At 36.4% G+C, this 26,521-nt stretch overlaps 2 protein-coding genes and 1 pseudogene across 3 annotated transcripts in view; all 3 read right to left on the bottom strand.

The window, feature by feature from the left end:
* Positions 1–1,318: 1,318 nt before the first annotated feature.
* Positions 1,319–12,775, bottom strand: Dnttip2 (deoxynucleotidyltransferase terminal interacting protein 2). Its single transcript, XM_087213154.1, has 7 exons — positions 12,606–12,775; positions 10,236–11,653; positions 8,256–8,394; positions 6,245–6,340; positions 4,861–5,025; positions 3,139–3,248; positions 1,319–2,433 (listed from the first exon to the last, which is right to left on the bottom strand). The coding sequence occupies exons 1-7, from the start codon at positions 12,675–12,677 to the stop codon at positions 2,340–2,342; spliced, it is 2,094 nt and encodes a 697-aa protein (XP_087069280.1). The 5' UTR covers positions 12,678–12,775; the 3' UTR covers positions 1,319–2,339.
* Positions 12,776–12,897: 122 nt separating this feature from the next.
* Positions 12,898–18,998, bottom strand: LOC101725486 (SNW domain-containing protein 1 pseudogene; annotated as a pseudogene). Its single transcript, XR_015451990.1, has one exon. The product of XR_015451990.1 is annotated as an SNW domain-containing protein 1 pseudogene (transcript).
* Positions 18,999–19,543: 545 nt separating this feature from the next.
* The window catches only part of Gclm (glutamate-cysteine ligase modifier subunit), a 33,135-nt gene continuing 26,157 nt past the window's right edge, over positions 19,544–26,521 (bottom strand). The window contains exon 7 of the mRNA XM_004841237.4: positions 19,544–23,087. Within this exon, the coding sequence (XP_004841294.1) occupies positions 22,918–23,087 (170 nt within the window). The 3' untranslated portion in view covers positions 19,544–22,917. The remainder of the gene's footprint in view (positions 23,088–26,521) is intronic.

The following is a 26,521-nucleotide window of genomic DNA, read 5'->3' on the forward strand; positions in this document are numbered from 1 at the left end:
TTGCAAGATAATTTCAATGATTGTTCAGAGGAATGGTCCCTAAGATGGTTTGTTACAACTCTTCAACTTTACAATGGTGAGAACCAATCTGCATTCAGTAGGAACTATACTTTGAATTTTAATCTTTTCCTGGGCTAGTGATATTCTAATGCTGGGCAATGGCAGTGATCTGCAACTCCTACTTTGCACGTGAGCATAAGGGTAAACAAATAGACCTGTATGCTGTCGCCAGCATCATTTGGGCACAAGTATTCAATAAATCCATGAGATATTCAACACTTATATAGTCTGTTAGATAACTTTGTCCACGTATAGGCCAATTTAAGTATTTGGAGTATAATTTAAGGAAAGCTAGGCTAAAGTATAATGCTTGGTATATTAGATGTGTTAAATGCATCTTCAACTTAAAATACTGTGTTTAAGGGGCCAGGGATTTAGCTCAGTGGTTCTGCCACCTGCCTTGCAAGTGCAAAGACCTGAGTTCGATCCCTGGTACCACCCCCAAAAAAATTGGGCCGGGGATTTAGCTCAGTGGTTCCACTGCCTGCCTTGCAAGCTCAAGGTCTGGAGTTCAATCTGGGTACCAAAAAAAAATATTGTGTTTAAAATGGGGTTATCAGGACCTCATCACATGAGATATGCAGATATAGCAGGCCAGGATCACTCAGAGAACAAAAGACAGAAGTTTTCTGCCTTCTGACCTTTACTTAAAATTATACTTAGATACTATACTGAAGATTCATGATAATTTGTGAAGTGTATCACATTTGATACAAAAAAGCTACACATACACAATAAATGTTAATAGGTGAATTTTAGTTGAATAATTTCTATTTGTCACTTGAATAAGGTATTTTACATTTGTTAAAGCCTTTCTACCTTGTTCCAAGTTAAGTGGTATGCTGGTCAGCTTTCCATCTGTGACCAAATAATCAACTCAAAAGGAGGAAAGTTTAGAGACAGACATGGTGGCGCACACCCATAATCCTAGCACTTGGGAGGCTGAGGCAGGAGGATCTCCAAGAGTTTGAGGCCAGCCTGGGCTACATAATGAGTTCAGGGCTAGCCTGAAGTACAAAGGGAGACCTGGCCTCAAAAAACAAAAACAAAAACAACAAAAAAGGAAAGTTTATTTTGGCTCATGGTTTTAGTACCCATGGACTGCTCACCCCTGTCATGTTGGGTCTTGTGGTCAGGATACAAGAAAAAGGGGCAGGATCTCAAATATCTCCTTCAAAGGCATACCACTAGGGACCTAACTTCCCTTCTCTAGGCCCTACCTCTTACTGGTTTCACCATCTCCAAATAACACCACAGGTGACAAATCAAGATTTTATTTAGTATGAGAATGAGGGGGTCATTTAAGATCCAAGTCCTAACAAGTAGCTTACCAAAAGTTATTTCTTCTTCCTGTTTTGATACTTAACTGTCATATGAGATTCTGTATTACACAAAAGGCAAAATGATTTTTGAAACAAGTTTTTCTATAAAAGAGAACACATATAAATGCTTCCCTAACTTCAACAGTGAAAGTTATTGTTATCTCTAGTGTTTACTAGGTTGCTTGTGACCCCAAACAGTAAAGGTAAAATATGAGATTTTTACGTTCACTAAAATCTAAAATAGTATGCTAGGAAAATAAAGATACAGTAAACAATGATAAAAGGAGGCTGCAACTCACCAAGAAGCATTACATAAATGACCCAACTATCCTTGGTGGCAGAAAGCAACTTAGCCAGAATACATACTTGTGCTACTGGAGAGGAGATAAACTGAGCCACTTTACCTTTTGGCCAAATTAAAATGCTATTTTTCAATCCTGTTTTGCTTGAAACAAAACAATGAATATAGGTTAAGATCAATTTTCCTCCTGTTTCTGGATCTGAATTTGCAGCTAATTATAGGGCATGGCCTGTCTGTCAACTCCCCTGTACATATACACACACATACAGACATATATATATAAAACTACACAGTAACTAAGGTATTATTTATACAATCATTAAAAGATGTTCTTTGAACATATTAGCAAATGCTATAACTTTTAATTAAATTTTCCTTAAATAACCAAGCACTGAAAACCTAATAAAAATATTATCTTAAAATGGCTGACGTTCTTTTCCCCTTAAATAGTCTAAGCCAGAACAGGTCTTTTGTAGATGTGCTTATTTTTATTCCAAAGGACATGTGATTGATTCCCTGTCAATTTTATTTCCAAACAGAAATCCCTATATAAACAGTCAGTCTATATTAAATTTGTGATGGTGTTAAGTCTTCTAAACCTCTTTTACAAATAAAAAAAGGGAAGATGTAAAATAATGGAATTTGCTTGGTGAATATTAATTGCGAAATTTCTTCTTCTTTCTGAACTTTTTTCCTGCTGCATTTGCTGCTTTTTCAGCCATGATCTCTGAGTACTTCCTTCGGTTATATCTGAAAAGAAAAATCAAACCTTTAGGTCTGTATAAGACATCAGACATTAGAAATTAGGATGTTCTAATTCTCAAAAATGTTTGCATGTTCACATCACATATATACTAATCTACCACTGTGTGACAGGAGCCATTCTAGTTGAGGATACAGCACAGAACATGCCAGCTACAGTCTTCCCACACAAAGCTTGCAATTTAAAGACCCATGTACTATATCCTGTATCAGGCAGTGTTAAATATGGGATGTAAGTGTGGGATAATAAGGACAAAGCAAAACTAAGTTTGCACTTACCTGAAAACACATAATATGACTTCTATTTCTTAGAACCTTAGAAAACATTACAGACCAATGGTTTGCAAAGTATGTGGGCAAGACCCTTGGAAGAGATCTGTTACATAAAAACTATTTCCACAAGAATACTAATAAGGGAGTAATGGCCCTTTTCACCTTCATTCTCTCAAGAGTACAGTGGAGTTTCCCAAAGGCTACATGATGTGTATTATCTGCAAAAAGAGACGTTGAGTCTCTAATTCTGTTTAATTATGCCAGACGTTAAAAAGATTTGCACTTTTAGTTTCATGAAAATGTACATTCATGTTAATATGTAGATTATTTAAAAATGACAATATTTTATCAATGTAAAATTTTAAGTGCATATTTTAAAGAAAAATACACATACTATAAAATGAAATGTAATTCCATTACCTTCTGAACTCAGAATCAGCCAGCAGTTCTTCCACAATAGTCCTTTTCCTTTGCTTCTTGGGAATTCGTGAATGGTAGAAATCAGCTGGATTGTCAACAACAGTTCCAATCTACAAATGATTGAAATAAGTCATGAAATACCTGAATCCAAGTTGCTTCTCTATTTCAGTGTAGCTCTAATAAATTATATTTACAGAAAGGAATGGAAAATACTTTTGTTACACCAGTATTAAAATTAGTCTTGCCTTTTTAATAAAAAACAAATCACTTATTAGCACACTGGTCTAACAATACTTCATTAGTTTATAGTAGACCCAAAAGTTATTTTTCATAATTCAGTGTTAAACAGTTCAGTTAAATTCATGATAAGTAGTGAAAAGAAAGGAGAGAAGAATTAATGTAAACTCTTTTTAGTTTTCCAATCCAATGAAATACAGTACATGTAAGTTCTGTTACATACTTATTTGATCTCCTAGGTATCCTAAATACTGCCAGCTTAGAACTTATTTTTTCTCCTTTTTTTTGGTACCGGGGATCGAACTTGAGTCCTTGCACTTGTGAGGCAGGCGGCGGAACCACTGATCTAAATGCCTGGCCCAGAACTTACTTTTTAACTGCTCTCCATTTGTTCCATTCAACCAACTAAAGTACACAGAGTGCCAACTGTACACCAGGCAGTGTGCTACGTGTTAGGGAAACAAAGAGTAAAAATATCTAGTCCCTAAAGTGAGTCTTAAGGAAGATACAAACAAGAATTATTAAAAAATTAAAGGCTAACATAATATGTACCAAACAAAATGCTATAAATGCTCTAAAGACTGAGTGACCAATTCTACCTAAAAGAGGTAAAGATCTGACCGATCACATTTTAGCTGGGATGTGTACAGGTTAAATTTCAAGCAAACAAGGAAGAGTCAAGCACATGTAAAGTCAAAGAATGCAAAGGCTGGCATACGCATGTTCTGAAAAAGGGACTGAGCTTAAGAAGGCTATGTGACAAATGAAGTCGGTGAACTGGTTTGGTTGAAAATTTTGAAGGGTCAAATGAAGGGGTACAGCTACCATGTAGGTCATAAACAATTATTAAAGTCTCTGAGTAGAGGTACTATATAGCCTGAACAGAGTTTTAGAAAAATATGTAGCTGGCTACAATATGGAAGATGGACTAGAAAGGAAAGTAAACTTGCAGACCGAAGACTAGTGGAGTAATCCAGGTAAGTGACAAAAAAGGTAGTCAAGAATAATGAAAACTTGGAGGATTAATCAACTGAATTTTCATGTGAAAATATCCTGAGGTATAACTATATAATTTTTAGAATTTTCCTAGGGATGCCCCTCCACCTTGAAAAGAGAAAAGTATCAGTACAAATGACTCTCGCTTTTCCCCCTCCATTCTACATGGACGGATGCTCTGGCTTGGCCTATATTTTCCTTTTATGGGTACTAAGGTTTGAATTCAGGGCCTCAATGCAAGCTCCGCAAGCACTCTACTGTGCAGCTACTATTCATATATTTATATACTGGCCCTTAAAGTTTTATTAAGTCCTAGCAAGCTGACTTGGAAATGCAGTTACAGTACAATTTTTAATAGTACCCCATTAAAAGCTGGTGGCTTTTTGAATTATGTTCATCATTACACAGCCTAAGTAGATGTGGTCCTTATGTTTGGTGTGCACATTTTAAGTATGTGTCTATTTTAAAAGTAAACAAAGATTTCTATACCTGGAAGTACTTAGGAAAGCCATCTCGGTCATTTTTCTTGTAAAATCTTTTTGGGTCCATGCTTGCTCTCATCTTCAGAGCTTTGAGATCATTTTTAAGTTCATCAGTCAATTCTGGAGCTTTCATTCCAAACCAACCATCACCTGCAGTTTTTTGTCGCTCTTTCTGAAATTCAGATTTCAAAAATAAACATTCTAACTTTAACAGTATCTTATTTTCCCCAAAAGTATACAGAAAAACTTATGAATTGAAAAGTTATTTAATAGAAAGCATTATCTTCAGAATCACCTTTATAAAAGGAAAGAACAAATCTAATTTCTCTGCTAAGTTACACAATGTTATTAGTTTCATAAATGAAAACTCCTTAAAAATCTATTTTGAGGTGGGTGTGGTTGCACACACACCTGTAATCCCAGTACTTGGGAGGCTGAGGCAGGAGGATCACAGTGAGTTCAAGGACAGCCTGGGCTACATAGACCCTGTCTCAAAAATAAAATCTATTTTGTATCAGCAAGTAACTTGCTGGAAGATTAACAATGACTTGCTGGAAGATTAACATAGTTTCAGTTTTCATTGCCTAAAACAGTCTATATTAGAGATAATATATAAAAGAATTTTTGGGACCGTGGATTTAGCTCAGTGGCACCGTGCCTGCCTTGCAAGTGCAAGGTCCTGAGTTCGATCCCCAGTACCCGCCCCCCCAAGAATTTTCACTTATGGACTTTACACATAAATATTAACATTTTCAGTTACCTAGATGTCTCAGAAACTAGTCCAGAAATTTGTATTATTTCTAACATAAAACAAAAATTGCTAATCTTTTGAAAATCTAAACAAGAAATTAATTTTGTTTCATTCATGCAGAAAATATTTGGTGCTTAACATGTGTCAGTGTGCTCCATATTAGGGACATTACTATGGTATCATCAACTTTCCTCCAAGCTCCCTTGGTAACTATATACTTATTAGCTGAAATGGCTGATGGAAGCAATCCACTTTATTTTACTAAATTCTCTCATTTGTCAGAGTACAGGATTTTTGGTTGGCTACATTAAATTCCTTTCAACAGAACAACGGAGCTCCTAGCATTTAGTACACAGTACTTAAAAGCCAGGAGATATTATCAGTGAACCTATATACTGGCTATCACTGTTTTAAAGGTTTATTTTAAAAAGCTGTATTTGTGTGCACTATTGTAATTATAAAAATGTAAAAATTCTTGTGTTTATGAAACCATGTAATATATTATGATCCTTAGAGATATGTAATTTTCTTTGGTCTATATCTATCCTTCTTGTTTAATTGTACAACTATGCTGTATAATCTGAAAATACAAAGCCAAGTACCTATATGCATTATAAATTATAAAAATCACTGTACTTACCCTGCGTTTTTTCTGAAGTTGACGCTTTGATTCACTATATGGTGGGACACAATAGTTTTTTTCAAAATCAGATGTAATAACAGCTTTCTGTAGAAGCTGTAAAAATATGAAATTAGTTTTTATATAATTTGTTTACTATTTTAAACTTTGTATTTTTAAATTTTGTGTAGTCAAATCTGCTAGTCTAAATGACCTCTTCATTTTTTGTTACTTGCCTGAGATGATTAAATATTCAAGGTCGTATTTTCCCCAGGTTAAGACCCAAATAAGACAACTTATCTTTTCTCATGATTGTTCATAGAAATATAGCTCAAACATTAAATTGGCAATACCACTTGATATTACTGATTGAAAAATTAAGAGTCACCCAATTCAGATTCAGGCCTAGTGTTCTTGGGTAGTACAGTAGCAATCTAGGCTTTCCAATCAGCGAGTACAACATTTACTTAATAGATGATTAAGAACTTGCTGTGTGTCAAGTCCTATACTAGACTCTTAGGACATTGGTTCTCATTTGAGAGCAACTGGCAATGTCTGGAGATATTTTTTGGTAATAGTGAAGGAAATGGAGAATGCACCTGGCATCTTGTGGGTAGAAGTCAGCAATGCTGCTAAATGTCCTACACTGCATAGCCCATCCTCTCACAACAAAGAATGATGCAGCCCAAAATATCAGTACTGCTAAGATTGAGAAACCCTACTTAATAAATCAGACCTGTATTAGATGTTACAGAAGCACAGAGGAGGTGGGAGGAGGAACTGGGGGGGGGTCACATAATTTTTTCCCAAGACATTGGTCTGGGAAGGAGCAGAGCATTTTCAGGGAATTAGAGTAGTCTTCAATGTAAAAAACAAATCAGGTAGACAGTTGAAGCTAGCAATATAGAGGTATCTTGAAGGCTCTAAGAAGTCCACTGAAGGACATAAGTAGGAGACTAGCACGACAGATTTGTTTTAAGAAGAAATCTAGGTGAATGAAGGATGGCTTGAAAAACAAAGAAAATGGAGGAAAAACCATGAGAAATAAAGGTTTGTGCTGTCTACTGACTGGCTCAAGAGGGAAGGCAGGGCTAGGATGTAGCTCCGCCATAGAGCTTACTCAGCATGTATAGAGGCCCTGAGCTCAATTCCCAGCACTGAAAAAAAAGAAAAACCCCAAAATACTGAAGTGGGGAAAGGCATCATTTTCAAGGCTTGGTAACTGAGTGTAAAAAAGAAAGAGACTTTAATGCCCTTAACCAGCATAAAGGACATAAAAGGAGAAGCTAGTTCAAGCAGGGAAGAGAACAAAAAAATTAGTAAAGTCAAGTTCCCATGCACATCAAAATGAGCAGATACCTGGACTCAAATGGCTGAAGAGCCACGAAGGCTAGAAAACAGATTTGGAAGAAAGCAATGCAAGATGTTTAAAGCTAAATGTTTAGGTAAAATTATCCTAATAGTAATCCCTCCCAAAATTTCATATACAATTTTATGTCTATAAGAACACTGTAAGCCTGGCATGGTGGTGCACAACTGTAATCCTAGCACTCAGGAGGCGGAGGCAGGAGGACTGCTGCAAGTTTGAGGGCAGCCTGGGATACATAGTGAGTTCAAGGCCAGCCTGAACTACAGAGTGAGACCTTGTCTTAAAAAAAAAACAACAAAAAAACAACAAAAAAAAGAACACTGCATTTTTTCCAGGTGAGGGAGGCAGCACTCATAGCTTTTGGATTCTCAACAGGATCTGGAACAGTTAAGAACTAAAAGTAGAGCAAGAAAGAGAAGAAAACAGACCCTCTGGGATCATAACTTGTGGATACAAGAATAGAAATACTGACCTAAAACTATTTTTCAAATACCACCTTTTATAGATGGGTCTCTATTAAGAAATGATTGTTCTAGTGAGATAAAAGAATGAGCTCTTTAGGCTAACGTCATTTTACCATAAGATGTTCATTCTTTCTCCAAGGATTTAACATTTCTAGAAGTGACACTTCTAGAAAAGGACAAAACACTTCATGTAACTTACCTCATTTTTCTTTTTCTCCTTGATCTGTGTTAGAGTTTTCTTCTTAGACTGAAGTTTTTCTGCATTTAAATTAATGTACACACCACCCAACTGCTTGATACTCAGACCAGGGTCTATACTGCTACTTGTCAACTTCAGACTGAAAGAGAAATAATCACTTAAAGATCAACTAATTAACAGCTGGGTGTGGTGGTGCACATCTGTAATTCCAGCACTCAGGAGGCTGAGACAGGAGGATTGCCTCAAGTTCAAGGCCAGCCTGAGCTACACAGTGAGTTCAAGGCTAGCCTCAACTACATAGTGAGACCCTATCTCAAAAAAAAGTAATTAAAATGGAAAGAAATAAGGTTGCATTTTTAAAAAATCACTTATTCTTCTTTCCTTGCACCACTGGTGGCAAAGCTATGGCATGTGTGCCACAGCCAGCTATTTGTATCAGTGAAAACTCTAAAAGGTTCACCATCACTGTCTTATATTGTCAATGCCCCAAAACAAAAGGCAAAAAAATCTATTAAGTATGTATTCTAAATCTAGGATATTCATTTAGAAGAAACTCTAGTATGAATAAATGACTTAACTAGAATGTTATCCAAACTTATTTCCCACATTTTCTAAACCAATACTATTGACAAAAACAGGTTCTTCTACTTTGAACTTCCAAGTTATCCAAACTTGGAATTCTTCCCTGGGTGACTAAGGGCATCTGGTGGTGTCTCCAAGCCAGTGAGTCTTAAATGGCAGGGAGCATCCCCTCCAACAGGAGTTTAAAAAGATGAAATGTCACTGGAGCCATTGGGAGGCTGAAGCAAGACAACAGAAAGTTCAAGGGCAGCCTGGAAAACTTAAGTGAGACCTTGTCTCAATTTTTTTTTAAAAAAGGACTGAAGTATATGTGTGAAGCCTCAGATTCAATCCCTATCCCTGGTGGTTGTGGTGGTAGTGAATCATAAACTTAACAGATCTGAATCTTCTGTACCTGGTGTGGGTTCCAGCTGCTCAGCTGTTTACATAATGAGAATTTGTACTTGATATGACTGAAGGATACTATTTATAAGCAAGTGAATTTAAAGTCACTTTCTTCCCTGATTATTCATAAAACTGAATAGTAGTTTAAAGCACAATCAACTTTTTTGGGGAAGTGAAATCATTCTATTGCAGTGGCTAGGGATTCTTAGCCCTGAATATAACATTAGAACTAATGTGAGGAGGAGTGTGGCTTGCAAAAAGTATGTCTCAGCCTAGCCTTGAGAGTTTGATCGCTTTTTCTTTTCTTTTCTTTCTTTTTTTTGGTACTGGGGATGGAACTCAGGACCTTGTGTTTGCAAGGCAGGTGGTGGCACCACTGAGCTAAATCCCCATCTCGGCTTTTGTTGGTTTAGAGCAAAGCCTGGTGATATCTGTTAATATATACAGTGTTCCAGTAGATAACACTGCCACTAGGGTCTACAACAAGAAAAAACAAATTTAACAGAGGAAAAAAGAAACTAAAGAAATAGCCTCCAAAATTAGTGCTTCTCAATGGATGATGGCTGGACTTACCGGTGATTATTTTTGTATATTTTTCAATTTTTCTACAATTAACATGTAAAAAAACAAACAAACAAAAAAGCAGGCTATTTTCTTCTCCCCTTCATATTGTTCTCACAATCACACAGGAAAATCTTAATGATAATTTCCAATATATTACCAAAAGAAACACTTTTGGCTGTAACTAGTGGGAGAAATAGTTGAAGGTACAAAGATGAGGGAAATGCTCGATAGATGAGCTGGTCCATACTGAACCCAACAGTAATTTTCTCATTTCCCATGCTTTCTCTTAGTTCACATTTTTATGATAAAATAACCACAACATACACACCTAAGATTTACTTTTGGGGTTGGGGATATAGCTCAATGGTTGACAATACTTCACATACACAAAACCCTGAGTTAATTTCCACCATTCCTAAATTTACTTCTAAAAATAAAGGTAAAACTTACAGTTTAGACTTTGTGTTATTTAGTAAGTCATCTTCATCACTATACTCATCCTTATTTCTGTCACTGTCTGATGGTTCTTCTTCACTATTTTCATCCTCCTCCTCTTCTTTTTCTTCCTCAGTGGAAACCTCACTTGCCTTATCTTCCAAGTAAAAATTTTTATCAGCATTCAATCCAGGAGTTGTGTCAATTACAAAGAATGCATTGTCCTGAGATCTATTTTCTGAGTTTCCATTTAATGATTCCTTTTGACCACTATTTTCAAAAAAACACACAGTGTCCTCTTCACTTTCACTGCTTTCAGATTGCTGGCTTTCATCACTGCTGAGAACTAGTAAGACAGAATCATCCATATCCTGAGAGTGGCTGAGCTCAGATTTGTTTAGTCTGATATCACATTCAAGATCTACACTCCTTTCACTGTTGTCCCCACTGACAACTTTATTTGTGGACTCTTCATCATCATTACCATGATGACTATTGAACTTTGTCAAGTCACTTATTTTTACGGTGCTTTTTGTCTCTTCATTCCATCTGTTCACTTCTACAACTGCAAATGTTTGAGCTAATGATTTCATTACAGCTTCACTGTTCAGATTTGAGGGCTCTGATGTGGTTTTATTATTTTGAGGGGTTGAATGATTTTGAGAAACTAATTGAAGGCTAGGGTCCTTAAGTTTAGAAAGACATTTCAACTGAGAACTTTCATCATTTTCCTTTCCCTCATCTGTTACTCTGTTTTCCTCTCCATCCAAACTCTGAGAGGTCTGTCTGGTATCAGAATCCTCTGACTTCATAGAGATATCCACGATTTGCTTTTCATTTTCTGGTACAATCTTAGTATATTTATTCTCAGTTTGTGCCTGTGATTTCCTTGGCATAATCTTGGTTGTTCTCTTATGTGTAATTTCAGGGAATGAAATGTCAGAGCATGATTCAGCATCAGATATGGCTTCGGCATGTGATTCTTGGCTTTGACATGTTAGCGCTTTAGCCTTACTTCTGGTTCTGGTCATTTCTGGGGAAGGCACAATTCTAGAAATACCTGAAGCATGAGATTCTGCTTCAGAGACAACTTCTTCAGCAACAGACTCATTTAGTGGAATTATTTTCTGCTTTTTTCTTACAGTGGACACTGGAGTAGGTGCAATTATGATCTGCCTTCTCCTAGTTATTCTTACAATAGGCGCCTGCATCTCAGCACAATTTGACTCTGCATCAGAGAACTCTCCATCAATGGATGGTTCAGTTATCTCTGCTAACGAGCCTGTAGTCCTGTTCTTCCTCTTTTCTGTTTTAGGAGTTCTAGAGATTGAACTTTGTTTCCCAGCAGTCTGTGATTCAGCTGTACTTTGGTTATCAGGTCCAGATTCCTTCTTGCTTTCTGGATGTGCTTGAATTCCTTCAGCAGCAGAACTCTGCAAGCCAAAGGAAATACACTATAATTTAGGTAGGGCTGTGACAAGGTCAAAACAAATGAGACACTCCTCTCGGGAGCAAAATCTTAAAGGAGACTAAAACAAACAAAAACAAGAAAACCTGTAAGCAAGATTTTTACAAAAAACTAAACCCATGATTTAAAAACATAAAAAATCTAAGTGTTGGATCTAATTTTCTTTACTCTAATTGTATATTTGACTTTAAAAGATGAAATATTTATATGATCTGAAGAGAAACCAGAGTATTATATCTGACTTTAGAAAGCAAAACAGAAAATTTCTCAACAACAAAACATTTTGACCCATAAAAAGGTAGCAAAGAGTGGGGATAAATACTAATCCTAAGCAAAGAAGTGTTTAGGAAAACATCGATGGAATCAGCCACCATTCTTGCCTTTACATATCCAAGAAAAAAGCTGCTGGGTTCCTTTCATCGTAGCATCCAAAGAAATGTGGCAGCGGCCGAGAGCCAACAGGCGGTGTCACCATGGTCCACTCCATGCCAAAGGGAGTTGGTGGTGGGCCACCCCAGTCTCCACGCATGGTAAGGATGCCACTCGCTGCAACCCCATTAACTGAGCCTTGCGCGTGGCGGCCGGAATCTTCCTCAGTACATACGGTGTTAACACTGAGGTTTAAAGGTCTGTGCTGTGCATCTGCATTAAGGTGCTGAACGACCCAAGGCGAGCTACTTAGTCTCTCTTCCACGCAACGACCCGAATTCGATCCCCGGCACCCCCCACCAAAAAAAAAAAAAAACAACAACTGGTAAGGACTTAATAGTTTCCACGATAGGTTTAAGGCGCAGGGCCTGTTAACCCGCGGAGTGTGGCAAGCTCGGGCCCTCTCCACCGGACCGCTGCGCCGCCCCACGTGCCTGAACACTCTATGAAGTAGCGAAGAGAAACGGGGGAAATCTGGAATCTCCTACCTTCTGCTGGGGGCTGTCGGCCGAAGCGATTTGCATTCGGGCCCGAGAATGGGCAGCCCTGGTAACCACCATTTTCGCGGCCTGCGGGTTCCCGGCAGCTACCACAGCTTCCCTGGGCCCGGCGGCCCGGAAATACGTCAGAGAAGTTCCGCGCTTATCCAAAAACTCGCGAGAATTTCGTACCTGCCTTTGTTTTTTCACTACTCTACAGCTCTGGCCACTGTGGCTCAAGATTGGAGTTCTCCCGTTCTGTGTTTTAGCGTTGCCTTCAGAGATGCAGAAGAAAGACTAGCCTGCTGGTAGGAGACCCTAATGAAATCACCAACACCCGCAATGACACAGGGCTTTGTCCTTATTTTCCTCAAACGGAGTGGAAAATCGCATCATTTATCCCACTTTCTATTCATCTTCAGTTGATTAAAGGTTTTGATCCAGCCGTGAGCGTGGCCTAAGGGAAACTCTCCCGTTATTTGTACATTTGTAAAAAGCGACAATGTACTCGTGTATTATTTGTGAAGTTAAGTACAAATAAGATTTACAGACTTATTTTTACCAGTTAGGAAGCTAGACAATCTAAATGTGAGATGATGTGTCGGAATTGGGAAAAGACGTGAGAAAAATTGTAAAGGAGAGGGATAACTTTTTTGGTGGGGTAGGGAAAGGAATAAAATGAGTAGAACTAGGAGGAGGGGTTGTTTATTTTGTTTTTAAATGAAGGGTGAAAAACTAGAATGAGGATGCAAAATGGTTGAAGAAGTAAATAAATGGAAATTATTGCTGGAGGCGAAAAAAGGAGCTTGCCTTACCAAATCTGTTCTACTAGTCTTTGTGACAGAAAATCAGTATTAAAGCCATAGCACTCATATTTTGGTGGATATACTGCCTCCCAGTTGAAAATAGCTCCTTTCAATTTTCCTTGAAGGAGGGTGTGCCTAGTTACCAAGTTTTGGTCAATACATATAAATTAACTGTACAGTTCTTTAGGAACATAATTTTTGGTACCAGGGCTCAAACTCAGGGCCTTGCACTTGCGAGGCAGGCAGCAGAACCACTGAGCTAAATCCCCGGCCAGAGAGGAGACCCGCCCTGACTTCCTAAATTTATTTTTCTTCCTGGAGAGTTATATTTGTTGGTTTTCAGGCAGCAGTTTTGTGCCATGAGGATGCAGGCTATGCTTTAGAGATGGCTTAACAGTGAAAAAAAAAAAAAAAAAAAGATCCTGACAACTTGTAAAGATGTAAAATCAGTCCTCAACAGCCTACTTCTAGATATCTTTCATCTGAAACACTTGCGCGCGGGGGGGCGGGGGGGTGGTGGTGATTGTTGAGTCTTGCTGTATATTCTAGGCTGGCCTTGAACTCACTACATAGCCTAGGCTGGGCTCGAACTCAGAGTGATCCTTCTGACTCAACCTCCTGAGTGCTGAGAGTACAGGCATGCATCACCACATTTGGCTTGAAACACCTTTTATAAAGTTATTTGGGGATTTTCTGTTTGCCCTGAACTTAATTGCGGCTGAAGAACTGAATAAAGAAGAGATGGAGGGATTAGCCACAGAAGAATGCACCTTCTCTTAAGGCAAGGATCTTCTGAATTTGAATTTCTGTGACTGTAAAGACTTTCCAGAGAAGAAAACAGAAGGATATTTTGGGTAGATAACTTTAATCTCCATTAATAGGTGACATCAGAACAATGGAAAAGGGTTAGATTGACTCTCCTAGGAAATGTGGTAAGGAGAAAAAGGGAAAGAATTGTGGAAGGGTCAAATAGTGACACTGTTAGAAGATGAACAGAAGAGAAAACAGATTAGATGAAAGATGTAGAGGAAGGAAAGTGAGCCAATAGAAGGTGAGGAGTGGAGACCAAAGCAGCCGAGAACAGCAGCAGTCATATACGGATACTATTTTAAGTGCCTTACATGTACTCACTCATCTAATCTCTACAATTTTAACTTGAACTGCATGAAAGTGAAATTAATATGATGGTGTAGAAAACAGGGAAAATATTAGAAAATCATTCAGCATGCAATATTTACTTGCAAGCATGGCTTCTTTCAAGTTAAAAATGAAAAGAAAAAAAAATCCCACCAAACTTCCACAGCATTTATAATTTAATGCAAAGAAACAAATAAAAATGTCAGCAGTTGTTCATTATATGAGAAGCCTGAGCTGGTCTATCAATAGGTCTGGTGACCATTGGCAAAAATACATTCTGGATCGCTTCTCAGCCTTTTGGCTAAGATCAAGTGTAAAACTACATTCTGGTTTGGTATTAGATGGCCTACCAGGTCTTCTTGGTTCTTTGTCTACCCAATAATGGCGAACCTTTAAGAGCTTTGAGTGATACAAACAGCCTGCTGTGGCATGTGTGCCATAGGTTCGCCACCACTGGTCTACCCTCTTCTTTATTTAAAGTGGATTTTGAGCATATGCAGTATACTCGATTTTAGGTAAATGTAAAAATACAGTACTATTACTCAGGTTCAAGGAGAAACTCTGGGTAGTCTATATTTTACTAATTAAACTGAAAGGTCAAGTCTCTCTTTGGACTTTTAGAAATTAACACAAAAATTAGGGTTTAGTACATGAACCTTCTAAAAATATTCATTATCATTCTGCACTGTCATTTTTGTCTAAATGTTTTTATGGAAACAGAGTTGCACCAACCAAAACGTTACTTTTCCTACTTCAGAGTAAAACAGCACAGTATGAATATGAACAAAATTCATTTGGGGGCTGGGGATTTAGCTCAATGGTGCCGCTGCCTCAAGCACAAGGTCCTGAGTTTGATCCCCGATACCAAAAAAAAAAATTCATTTGGTAGCACAGTCCAATCTTTCTACTCATGGTAGTTAGGGTAACTTTAGTCATAAGCAGTTGTAACTATAGTTGTGACAATACTACTAGTGTCACACAAAAGGAAATAATCTCAATTCTGCATGTGGGGCAGTATGTTCTATAAGTACCAAAAGGTGGGAGAAGCACAAACACAGCCCACTCTTTAAAGAAACCTAATTCAAAGAAGAAATTTCAGTTCCCCCATATCCTATAATTAAAAAGCAGGCCCTGGTTCTGGTACTCATGTTTGGTTTTTATCATGACCATTTATAAGTGTTCCCCCATTACTTGCATCATTAGCGTGATGGATAAAATAGTTTTCATACTGAAGAGAGGTGTATCTATTCTTTCCTCCTCTTGCTCCTTCCCTTATGCTCGTATTCCTTGGGGAAGGTGGTGACTAAGGTCTTTTAGAGCTATCATGCTGTTTGTCTTCTTCTAAAACTTGTCCAAACCAAAAGGATCTTCCTCAAATTGAACTGGTCCTTTTCAGCCTGTTTGTGGTCTGAACCATAAATCTACTTGTCAGGACCAAACCTGTTGGACTTCATTCTGGCTTCTAGGTCATCATACATGTCGTCCAGATTTTTATTGGACCTATAAATACTGTGAGACCCATCTTTACCACCTCTCCAGGCTGGGTCATAAATGTAAATTTCACCTCCACCTGGAAATCCAGTTCACACCCTTGAATTGGTTAAAACTTTGGTCATATTGAACTTCTATTAGAAGTCTGAGGATTGGCCACCCCAACATCAGTGGCTTCACTGATAGTCTGCTTTTCAGTTCTCTGAGTTGTGACCTCTCATCCTTGGAAAATTTCAGTCATGCTGTCTCTTTCCACCTCTCATGCTGGGTTTCATTATTCACATGCCTTCCCCATCTTCTTTTTCCATATGGGTTTTGATCCCAGTCCTCATCTCCATGGCTTTTTGGATAATTTTTCCTTTTCTTTTTGAGCCATCTGCCTTCTTGGGCACACATTTCCACAGAGTCACAAACCTTCTGATCTGTAATATATATAGCTTCAGCCAATTTGACAAAATTTTCATTTATGTGTACTGTCTGAAATCTTCCATCAGCAGCTAGATGTTTAATAGACTTGCATAACCCTTTGCATTTTTCCAATTGGAAATATAAGGAGGAATCTCCCATTCTTGTTCCTTAACAGTCATCTTTTAACTAGGAGAATGCACAACAGGTGCAGGAGAAGGTGGGCCCCAAGAAATTTTATTAATCTTGAACCATGGGGCTCCCTTAGATATTTCTGCATTTCTCCCATTTGAATAACTGTTTAGCTCCAGATTTAAAAGCCACTCCTTACTGAGACGGTGTGTATTAGATATTCTAAGCAGGAGCCAGTTTTCAGCTGCTTGAAATGGCCTGGCTGTGGCAACTTGTGACACAGCTTTCTCCAAGGATACAAGTGTCCTTTATTCCTTTAATAACTTGTGATGTCATTTCAGGTTTGGATCATCTGCACGTGTAACTTTTGGAACCTGGTCAGTATATTTACTGTATGTTATTTCCTATAAATGACCTTACGTTTTGACTGTCCTTGTTGAGAAATCACATTATATCTAATTTTTCCTTTGGGATTTACCTAAATGGTCTACACTTTTTTCTTTCATCCCATATTCTGTGGATACTAAGCCATGTGGATCTCTGGAAAAGCATCTCCATCTCCAAAATCCTAACAACTGAAGTATTCAGTCTTTCTGTTATCTGTAAGTCCTCTTTGGAAGACCAGTGAGGTCTGCCACGATCTCTGAGATTGTGTTTTTTCTTCAGCCTCAAGTTGGGCTTAAGATAGCTGAGTAGTTACAGGTAAAAAGCTGGTAAGCACCATCATTTTCTGTTCTACATATATTAAATTTGACCTGTAAGATGGTCCCAATGATCCCATCTCTTGGCCTTCAAACTCCTGAAGGTGGACTATTCTTAGTGACTTACAACAAAAATAGTATGACAAAAATGATGGATGTTACTTCCAAGGTTAGGTTTTAAAAACGTTGGTTTCCATCTTGATTTCTTTCAAATCATTCATCCCAGGAAGCTAGCTGCATGTTATGATATGTCCTGTGGAGCAAATCATGTGATAAAAAACTGAGGGAGGCCAACAAGCAGTGAGAAACTGAATCCCCAGTCTGACAACCTGTGAGGAACTCCTGCCAACAACCAAACCAGTGATCTTGGAAGCAGAGCAATCCTCAATCAGTCCTTCAAGTAGGACTGCAGTTCTGATTAACACTTTGCAACACTCAGAGAACTTGATTCACCAAGAAGCAGCAACAGCTTAATAGACTTTTTGTTTGTTTTAAAGTTTCATGTAAAGAAATAATCGTTTGTGTCTGGCTTCTTTTACTCAGCATGTTTCTGAGATCCATCAATGTTATTGTATATACAATACTAGGTTCGTTATTTTTTTGTTGCTGAATGGTATTCAATTGTGTAACACATTTATCCATTCAGCTGTTAATATATATTTAGGTTGCTTCCAGGTTTTAATGAAGAAAGCTGCTATGAACATTCATATGTCTTTTTAACGTTATTTCTCTTGAAAAAATGTTTATTTTTTATTTTAGTAGTACATGTTTGGAGTACATGCAGTTTACAATCATCCTGGGGAGTAGTTACATGTACATACTACAGCTTTTTTTTTTTTAGCCCCTTCCCTTATCCCAATTTTCTTTTTTTTGTACCGGGATTGAAGTCAGGACCTTGCGCATGTGAGGCAGGCAGCAGAACCACTGAGCTAAATCCCCAGCCCCCCAATTCTCATTCTTGTTATTATTAATCTTAGCTCATGTTATAGCATATAAGGTTTACATTAATTGAGCTTATTAGGTTCCTGTACATGGCATATCTTCATTCTACTTATCTCCCTTACTCCTCACCCTTCACCTTTGTTCCCTTGGACCACTTTTCTATTGTAAGAGACCCATCCCCTCATCCCCTTCTATCCATCCTTTATTATACTCTTCATACTTGGCCTCACTCAAGTGAGACATACCATACAATACTTAAGCTTGTGCCCGGTTTCACTCTCTTGAAAAAATATTTAGAGTGGAATTGTCAAGTCATATGTAAAGGCACATTTAACTTTATAAGAAATGCCAAGTTATTTTCCATACCGGTAGTGGAGTTTTACATTTCCACCAGCAATATCTGAAAGTTCTGCTTGTTCCACGTCCTAACCGACAATTGGGACTGTCTCTGAACTTTAGTTATTTTAGAAATATCTCACTGTGGTTTAATTTGCATGTACCTAATGACAAATGATGTTTAGCATCTTTTAATGCCCTTATTGCCTATTCAGATATCTTCTTTGGAGAAAAGCCTGTCTTAATCTTTGGTCTATTTTTTATTGGGTTGCCTTTTTTATTAGTACATGTTTGCAATACACAATACGTAAAGGGGAGTTGATACATATAGATATCTCATTTTAATTCTCTTTACCTCTTCTCCCTCCTCTCCCTAAATCACCTTCTAATCTCCACAAATTCTACCTCCTGTTTCCTATCTTTTATTTTGCTTTTTATTTTTATGCTTTAGGTTTCTCATATAAGAGAAAACATGTGATATTTAACTTTCTGAGTCTGGTTTATTTCACTTAGTGTATGGTCTCAACGTCACTTCCAAATCTTAGGTAATGTGAGTTGTGTTGCTATAAACATGGGGTATGCATGTTATCACCATAGAATATCACCTATTCTCTTTGAAGTTGTAAGCATACACATAAACTGCTTCATCATTTAATTAAAGTATATTTACAAACCAGGCAAACAAAGGCATTTTCCCACAAGGCCTATGACACTTCATCCTTTGAACCTACTGTAAAGTTAATTTCTTTTGGAAAGCCTTTATTATCTTTACCCTACCACCTGGCTCCACTTATTCCCACATGCTCTTAATCTTTTTCCCTGCCTCTGTCATTAACCAATGCAACTCTAATATTGCTCTTCTTTTTCCTCTTTCCTGCAAATATACTATATGCTTCTTGAAGATAGGGATTGTTTTTCATCTGTGTCTATCTGTAGCACTTTGCACAGTACCTAGCATATAGTAGGCACTCAATAAATCTGCTGAATAAAGCATGAATAGATTTATGGCTTAGATATTTAAAATTTATTCATAATTTATTTTCAAATCATACTCAGTTCAAGTTCAAAAAGTTCAAAATCAGTATGTTGTTGCAGGATGCTCCCAACTATTGAAACAACTCAATTAAAAAATATACAACTCACATTTTATTTTAGTTAAATTCATAATATAGGCAAAAGTAAAAATTATTATAAATATTTAATGAACTAATAATGCTTCATATTTTGCTTCTATCTTATGGTACACTACTACAGACACATAAAGAAGTTATCTAAAACTTTTCCCTTCCTAACTGTATCTCTAATTCTGAAAACTATAAAAATATTAATGAAAGTCATATCAGTATTTTTTTTCAAAAATTGAACTGACAAATCCCATCATCAACTTTATAGGAAAAGTATAAGTATTGGTACAAGTCAATGATGGAAAAATAGGTTCAAAATCATAAGTTGGTTCATCAATATGAAAGCACACAATGACACAAATGGTTTAAATTTTCATTCAAACAACTTCACATTTCTCTAAATGTATATCTGGAAGAAAGATGAATTGTCGGCCTATAATACAATAAATATATCAGTTGCTTACATTATCAAAAGTTGAAAATACTTAGTGGAAAACTTGGATACAAAATCTTATAGAAAGGAACATAATTAAATGAGCCTTGGACCTTTTACCACAAAAAATTAAGATTCTAATTTTAGTTATTACTTGGCTCTGGCACAGAAAAGTCTGAACTATTCATGTAAAACAGTAGCTTTTTATTTTCCATTTTATGTACAGCTGTCCAAATGATCTCTTTTTTGAGACCTGAAAAATGATTAGCTATTAGTTATGATTCAAGTTCTAGCATTGGCCATCCCTCAATGAATACTCTAGTAATGTACTGGCATAATGTGGTCTTCAGAATTTACACCATGTGAATATATAAGACACTGGTCCTTCTGATGACTACAATTTTTTTGATGAGTGGGACTCAGGACAAATTCCAAGTTACAGTACATTGTGTTAAAGTAAGGCTCTAGTGTATTCTGGAAAAGGAATAACAAACTATAGCTTCTTTATGTATTTACTGAGGAAAAATTATATAAACTTCTTACCTTGGATTACTAGATTCACATCTCCCCAGAAAACGTATCTGTTCTATACACTATTGATAACTTAGCTTTAAGTTTTAAGCAATTGATAGTATTACCTCTATTCATTTATGGCTTTTAAAACATTAAGTACTTAAATATTTGGAAAGTATTCATTATTCACTAATTTCTGACAGTTCATGAAAAAAAGTTGTAAACAGGTCGAAAAATGATAAAGCCTTAAAAAAACTCAGTTGTTTTTTTTTTTTTTGGTACCGGGGATCGAACTCGACCTTGCGCTTGCGCGGCAGGCACTGGAACCACTGAGCTAAATCCCCAGCCCCCAAAACTCAGTTTTTTAAAGGTTATTCAAAAACAGAAATTCAGGTGGAATGAAACATCAAAATCTCATTTAAAAATACATACATAATTCTCCATACGTAATTCCCTTCACAAAATAAACCTATCATCTTGCTTCTTTTTCAATAGTAGTGAAGATCACATGAAAAGTTTCTGCTGAGGTTCAGACACATAAGTAATTTAAGCAGTTTTTCCACTTTCAAAATAACCCTTCAGACAATCCCTTTTTAAGTTCTGGATTTTGAAAAATGGTAAATGTGACACTGATGTTCCCCTTCAGAATATCTCAGCCAATTTTCTGCATAGATTTAAAATAAGCATTTAAGGACTATGTGATATCATGTTGTACATTTCTAAATTAAAAAGTTAACTCTAAAAAAAAAGTTAACTCTATATTTAAGGTTACATACGATTAATAAAGGCTAGAAGGCTTTAAGAAGCTCAAAGTCTAAGTTTTAGCAGGCAAATAGTTGATTTCATGTAATTCTAATGACCAAAATTTTTGGTATGGAACCACAATTACTTTAAGTTGAGAAAATTTGAGCAAGGTAAGATTTATATAGATCCATGGTTTAAAAATATTGAGATACAAGAGATTTTTTAAGAATTTAAAAAACTTTTTTGGGTTATGAATTTATAGAATTAAGGAGACCTATAGTATGTATTGAAGGCTGTAGTTTACTTATTTGCAGTTTTCTAGTTTTTAAACTAATGAACAATTATACTCAAGGCCCGGGGATTTAGCTCAGTGGTTTTGCTGTCTGCCTTGCAAAGCACAAGGTCCCGAGTTCGATCTCCGGTACCAAAAAAAAAAAAAAAAGAATTATACTCAATGACCTATAGTCTCTTCTAGCTCTAAAGTTTTGATTATATTGTTCTGGTTTAAGATAGTTAAGACCAGGCTGGGGTGTAGCTAAGTGGTAAGTTTGTGCTTTTAGCAAAGGGCCTGGGTGCAATCCCCAGCACCAAAAGAAAAAGAGTTAAGATCATAGCTCAAACAAAGTTGTCTAAATAGACAATGTTGGCCCTGAAGTAAAGTTTTTTTCACACTTTTCTGGCTTTGGTCCCTCCTAGTCAGTTATTAATGGGAAACAAATATCACATAAGTGATTGGGGCTCTGTGCTTCATCTTCTCTAGAGCCCACAGTGCCCAGCACTTGTAACTGTGCAGTACTAACTGAATAATCTCAAATGAGTAACAATACTTCAAGAATGGATTAAGAATTAAAAAGAATCTAGAGATGGTAGTGGTAGCTTTTATAAAGGCTTCAAACAATTTTAAAACTAGGCTTCAGACTTACTTTGGTTTTTGTAAATAGGAAGAGGAAAATATGGCACAAGAATACATGGTTAAATCATATCGAAACTACAAGCAAGATCATATAAAAAATATGTTTCTATCCATGTATTGAAGTAAATTTTATTTATACTACTAGACCCCAGCTACTCCAGTTACTCTGAGAGATAATTATTTTATCAAAGACAGAAAAAAATATCTTCTAGTATTTCAGTTTTAATTGAAATTAAATTGCTTTGCTGTATTGTAGAGTGAGAAGCAATTAACGAATTTTTTTGGAAATAAAAAATATGTATATACATTATCCTGATGCCTAGGCCAAAATATATCTACCAACAAATTTTCTTGATTTCTATTAGTCATAAAAATAAAGGAAAAATATATTGCAAGTATTTTCTTTATATAGACAATTTCAATTAGAAAACAATTGTTTAATAAAAACAGTACAGTGCTTCATGTGAGTGGACTCATATGGAGGCAAAAGAACAAATCAAAACATGACAGACAACATACTATTTAACATACTAAAGAATATGTGCCTCAATGACACTATTTATAGGTCAGAGCTAGATTTTTACACATCTTACTTCATATTCAGGAAAAATACAAGTCAACAGGTTATCAACCCTAAGTTGTAGTTAAGAACCCCTTCTTTTGGCTTGCAAAATGTAGCCTTTCGATTTGATGATTCCTCTACTTTTCACAATGACCGAGTACCTCAGCAGCCACAGTGGTACCCATTCGTGTGCTTGAATGTCAGGGATGGTTTCCTGAAGAGCTTCTTGGAAACTTGCTTCAGAAAGCAGTTCTAAAACAACAGCAATAAAACCCCAAAGTATTAAACTCAAAAGCAAATGCACTTTACTCTGTACGTAAGCATTTAAAAACAGTAAACAAAGCACATCAAAACCAAACATAAGATATGCTTATCCTTTCATGTGTGCTGTAAATCTGAATCAAAATATCAAAAATGGTCCAGCAATTCTTTAAAAATTATCTATACTCCAGCCGATTTAATTCACAACTTTTGATGAGGTGGAGACTAGACATTTTGTGCGTGTGCGTGTGTGTGTGTGTGTGTGTGTGTGTGTTTTAAAGATCTCCAGGGAATTCTCAAGTTGTTTTTTTTTTTTTTTTTTTTTGAGACAGTGTCTCACTATGTATTTTACTCCGAGGCCCAAACTAGTACAAACTTGTGGCATCCTCCTACCACCACGCCTGACTAGAAATTCTAAAGTAAAGCCAGGGAAAACACATAGAAAAAGAAAAAGAGAGAATCATAAGCCTACTAATTGGAAATGATACACTGTTTTCACTAGTATGTAATTCTTTGTAACTTTTTTTCTGGAGCTTTCTGAATATATATATATGTGTGTATGTATATTATTATATATTATATATAGTATAATAGTTTAATAATATATATAATATATACATATATGTATTTTTTAAATGATTCACAGAATAATTAGATGGAAAATATTCACATTGTCAGTGGAAAAAAGAGGTAAATTATGCTGTAACTACAGTATGATTTGAAATCGCATCGTTTAGCTCCTCCAATATTATTTAATGTAGATATAATTTATACATTTCCTTATTATTACTCAAAAAACACTCCAGTTTTTCCTAACTTTGCTAAGACTAATGCTATGATGACCATCCTTCAATGGCATGCCTGGCTATGGAATGAAGGGCTGAAGTACAAGTACATTCTTAAGCCTCTTGCATAGTATACTGCCAACTGCTTTCCAGAAAGACTGTATTGTACTTTACACTTACACCAGCAGCTGATATTGTGAGTGTTAATCTTTTTTTTGGTACCAGGGATCAAACTCAGGACCTTGCGCTTGTGAGGCAGGCGGCGCGGCACCACTGAGCTAATTCCCCGGCCCTGTGAGTGTTAAGCTTATATTCCTGATGAGCACCAGAAATCATTAAAAAATCTTTGACAATCGTTCTTGTTTGTATCTCCTCGTTATTTTCTAATTTGAAGTTTTTATCTAAACTCTTTAAAACCACTCTGGTGCTACATCTTCCTATTCTCTTCTTTATTATTTTTCTTCTGGGCACACTGGCCTCCTTCCTATATCCTGAAAACTGAAGCACATTCACATCTTGGGGTCTCTGAATCAGCTGTTCCCTCTTCCCAGAACACTCTTCTGCTATCTACAAGGCTTGCTCCCTTCCTTCTTGCCAGTCTCTGATTAATGTTACATTAGCAAAGAAGGTTTCCTGACCACCCTATATAAAACTACCACCCTTAACCTGGACACTTTCTCCCTCAGCCAACTTTTTTCTATAGCATATACCACCACTTATAATTTTAAATATTTATTTTATTGTCTGTCTCTTCCCATTAGATGATAAGTCCCATGAGAGCTGGGATTTTTCTGAGTTAGTATTGCATGTCTAGTTACCGAAAACAGTACTGCTCAAATGTCTTGAATGGATCAAGATGGAAAGATTCATCCAGGGTCAGAATCAACCATCCAAATGGCAAGTGAGTGACCATGTACACAGTATGATGTGGGAGTGCTAAAGTACCTGCCTATTCCAAGTGAACTGCTGTGATACGTGGGCAGCATTAACAGTAATTATGTAGGCACTTTTCTGAGTACTTTCCATATATGAACTCAGTTAACTCAAGTGTTTATCCTATGTGTTAGAAATTATCCTTTATAGGGAGAAACTGAGACAGTAAGAGGGTCTAAGGTCTCCCACAGCTCATAAGTAGTTTTCATTATGAGCAAATTATGAAAATGCAAATATCTCCTTAGAAAATAATATGGGATTGTTTATTAGACTGTCCAACAAGAAGAGGACCCTGAGGGAACAGGGCACAATAATAATTAGATTTAATGGAAATAGGGGGGAAAGGTAAAGTAAATAAGTAAATATTTTATGAAGTTAGTATCACCAATGTTACAATTTTACCCTAATGGTGGTTAAATTGTTACTGGGCCTTGTAGGACAAAGGATAATGGAAAACAAACTCATTCTAAGGAATAAAGACAGTTTTAGTACAGAGGCAGACCTTCAGAGGACTTATAAAAACAATTCCATGTCAGATGACAAGCACAGTTAAATGTTTTATAACTTGGTTCTTTAAAAATAAAAAACTTCAGGGCTGGAGATTTAGCTCAGTGGTTCTGGCACTGGCCTCACAAGCCAAGGTCCCGAATTAGATCCCCGGTACCAAAAAACAAAAAACAAAACAAAAAAACCTTCATACTTTAAAAGTCAACTATGTTAACTCTTCAGAATCAGTAAACATGGCAAATCAAATAAAAATTTCATTACAGATTAAAGGGTCTAAAAATTCATTAGTGGTATATGCACGATCAGCCTAGAAATTCTAACAAGAATGTTCAGGATCAAAATAAAAGATGGATTAAATATCCTCTCCCCATAAACATATATATTTTACTATAACAATGATGTTTTAGCAAATAATCTAAATGCCAATGTTTAGATATACAGAAATAAAATACTAGACACCTTAGTTTTATCCTACTGGAAAAACTGAGTTTTCTTCCCATAGAAGTGGAAGAGGATACAGGCTGGATCAACAGCTGAACAATGACTGTGATCAGTACCCCTCAAATATAAACAGATCCTGATGTGATAAAACATCTGCCAACATAGGCAAAGTTAAAATTTAAATGGTTTATATTTCAAAATAAATCATCATAGCAATTCATTGTTAGACTTTTCACTAAAATGACTGTTCTTTAAAATTTCTCACTTACATACAGCTTCGATGAAACATTTATGTTTGCAAGTTATGTTGAACATCCTCTTCCCAGCTTTTCTAGTTATCCTGTCAAATGTTGATAAATTATTCTACAGAAGGCAGATAAGCCTTTCTCATTAATCAAATGTTTCTGATTAACACTAAACATACACATCCTACAGTGAGGAATAAAATATCTGATCAGTACTTAAACTAAGATGCTTACTAAGTTTTGATTAAAAAGTATATCTGCCTCTTTCTGAAGATATTTATACAAGTGGCCCTTTGGTCCAGTCTTTGCTGTACTAGACATTTTATACACATACACACTCACATACACACACACACCAAAAATAAGACATTTTTAACTAACTCATTAACTTTTAATGAACTTATCATTAAAAATACTTCTAGAAAACAGTAATTGTCCATTTATCACTATATACACTTAAGTTAAATATCAATAATGTTAATTTTTTCTTTCTTTTTTTGAAGCAATGAGGATT

This window comes from Heterocephalus glaber, unplaced genomic scaffold (assembly GCF_053883595.1).
Source record: "Heterocephalus glaber isolate CG9 unplaced genomic scaffold, H.glaber_assembly_v1.0 deba00001442, whole genome shotgun sequence".
Lineage (NCBI taxonomy): Eukaryota > Metazoa > Chordata > Mammalia > Rodentia > Bathyergidae > Heterocephalus > Heterocephalus glaber.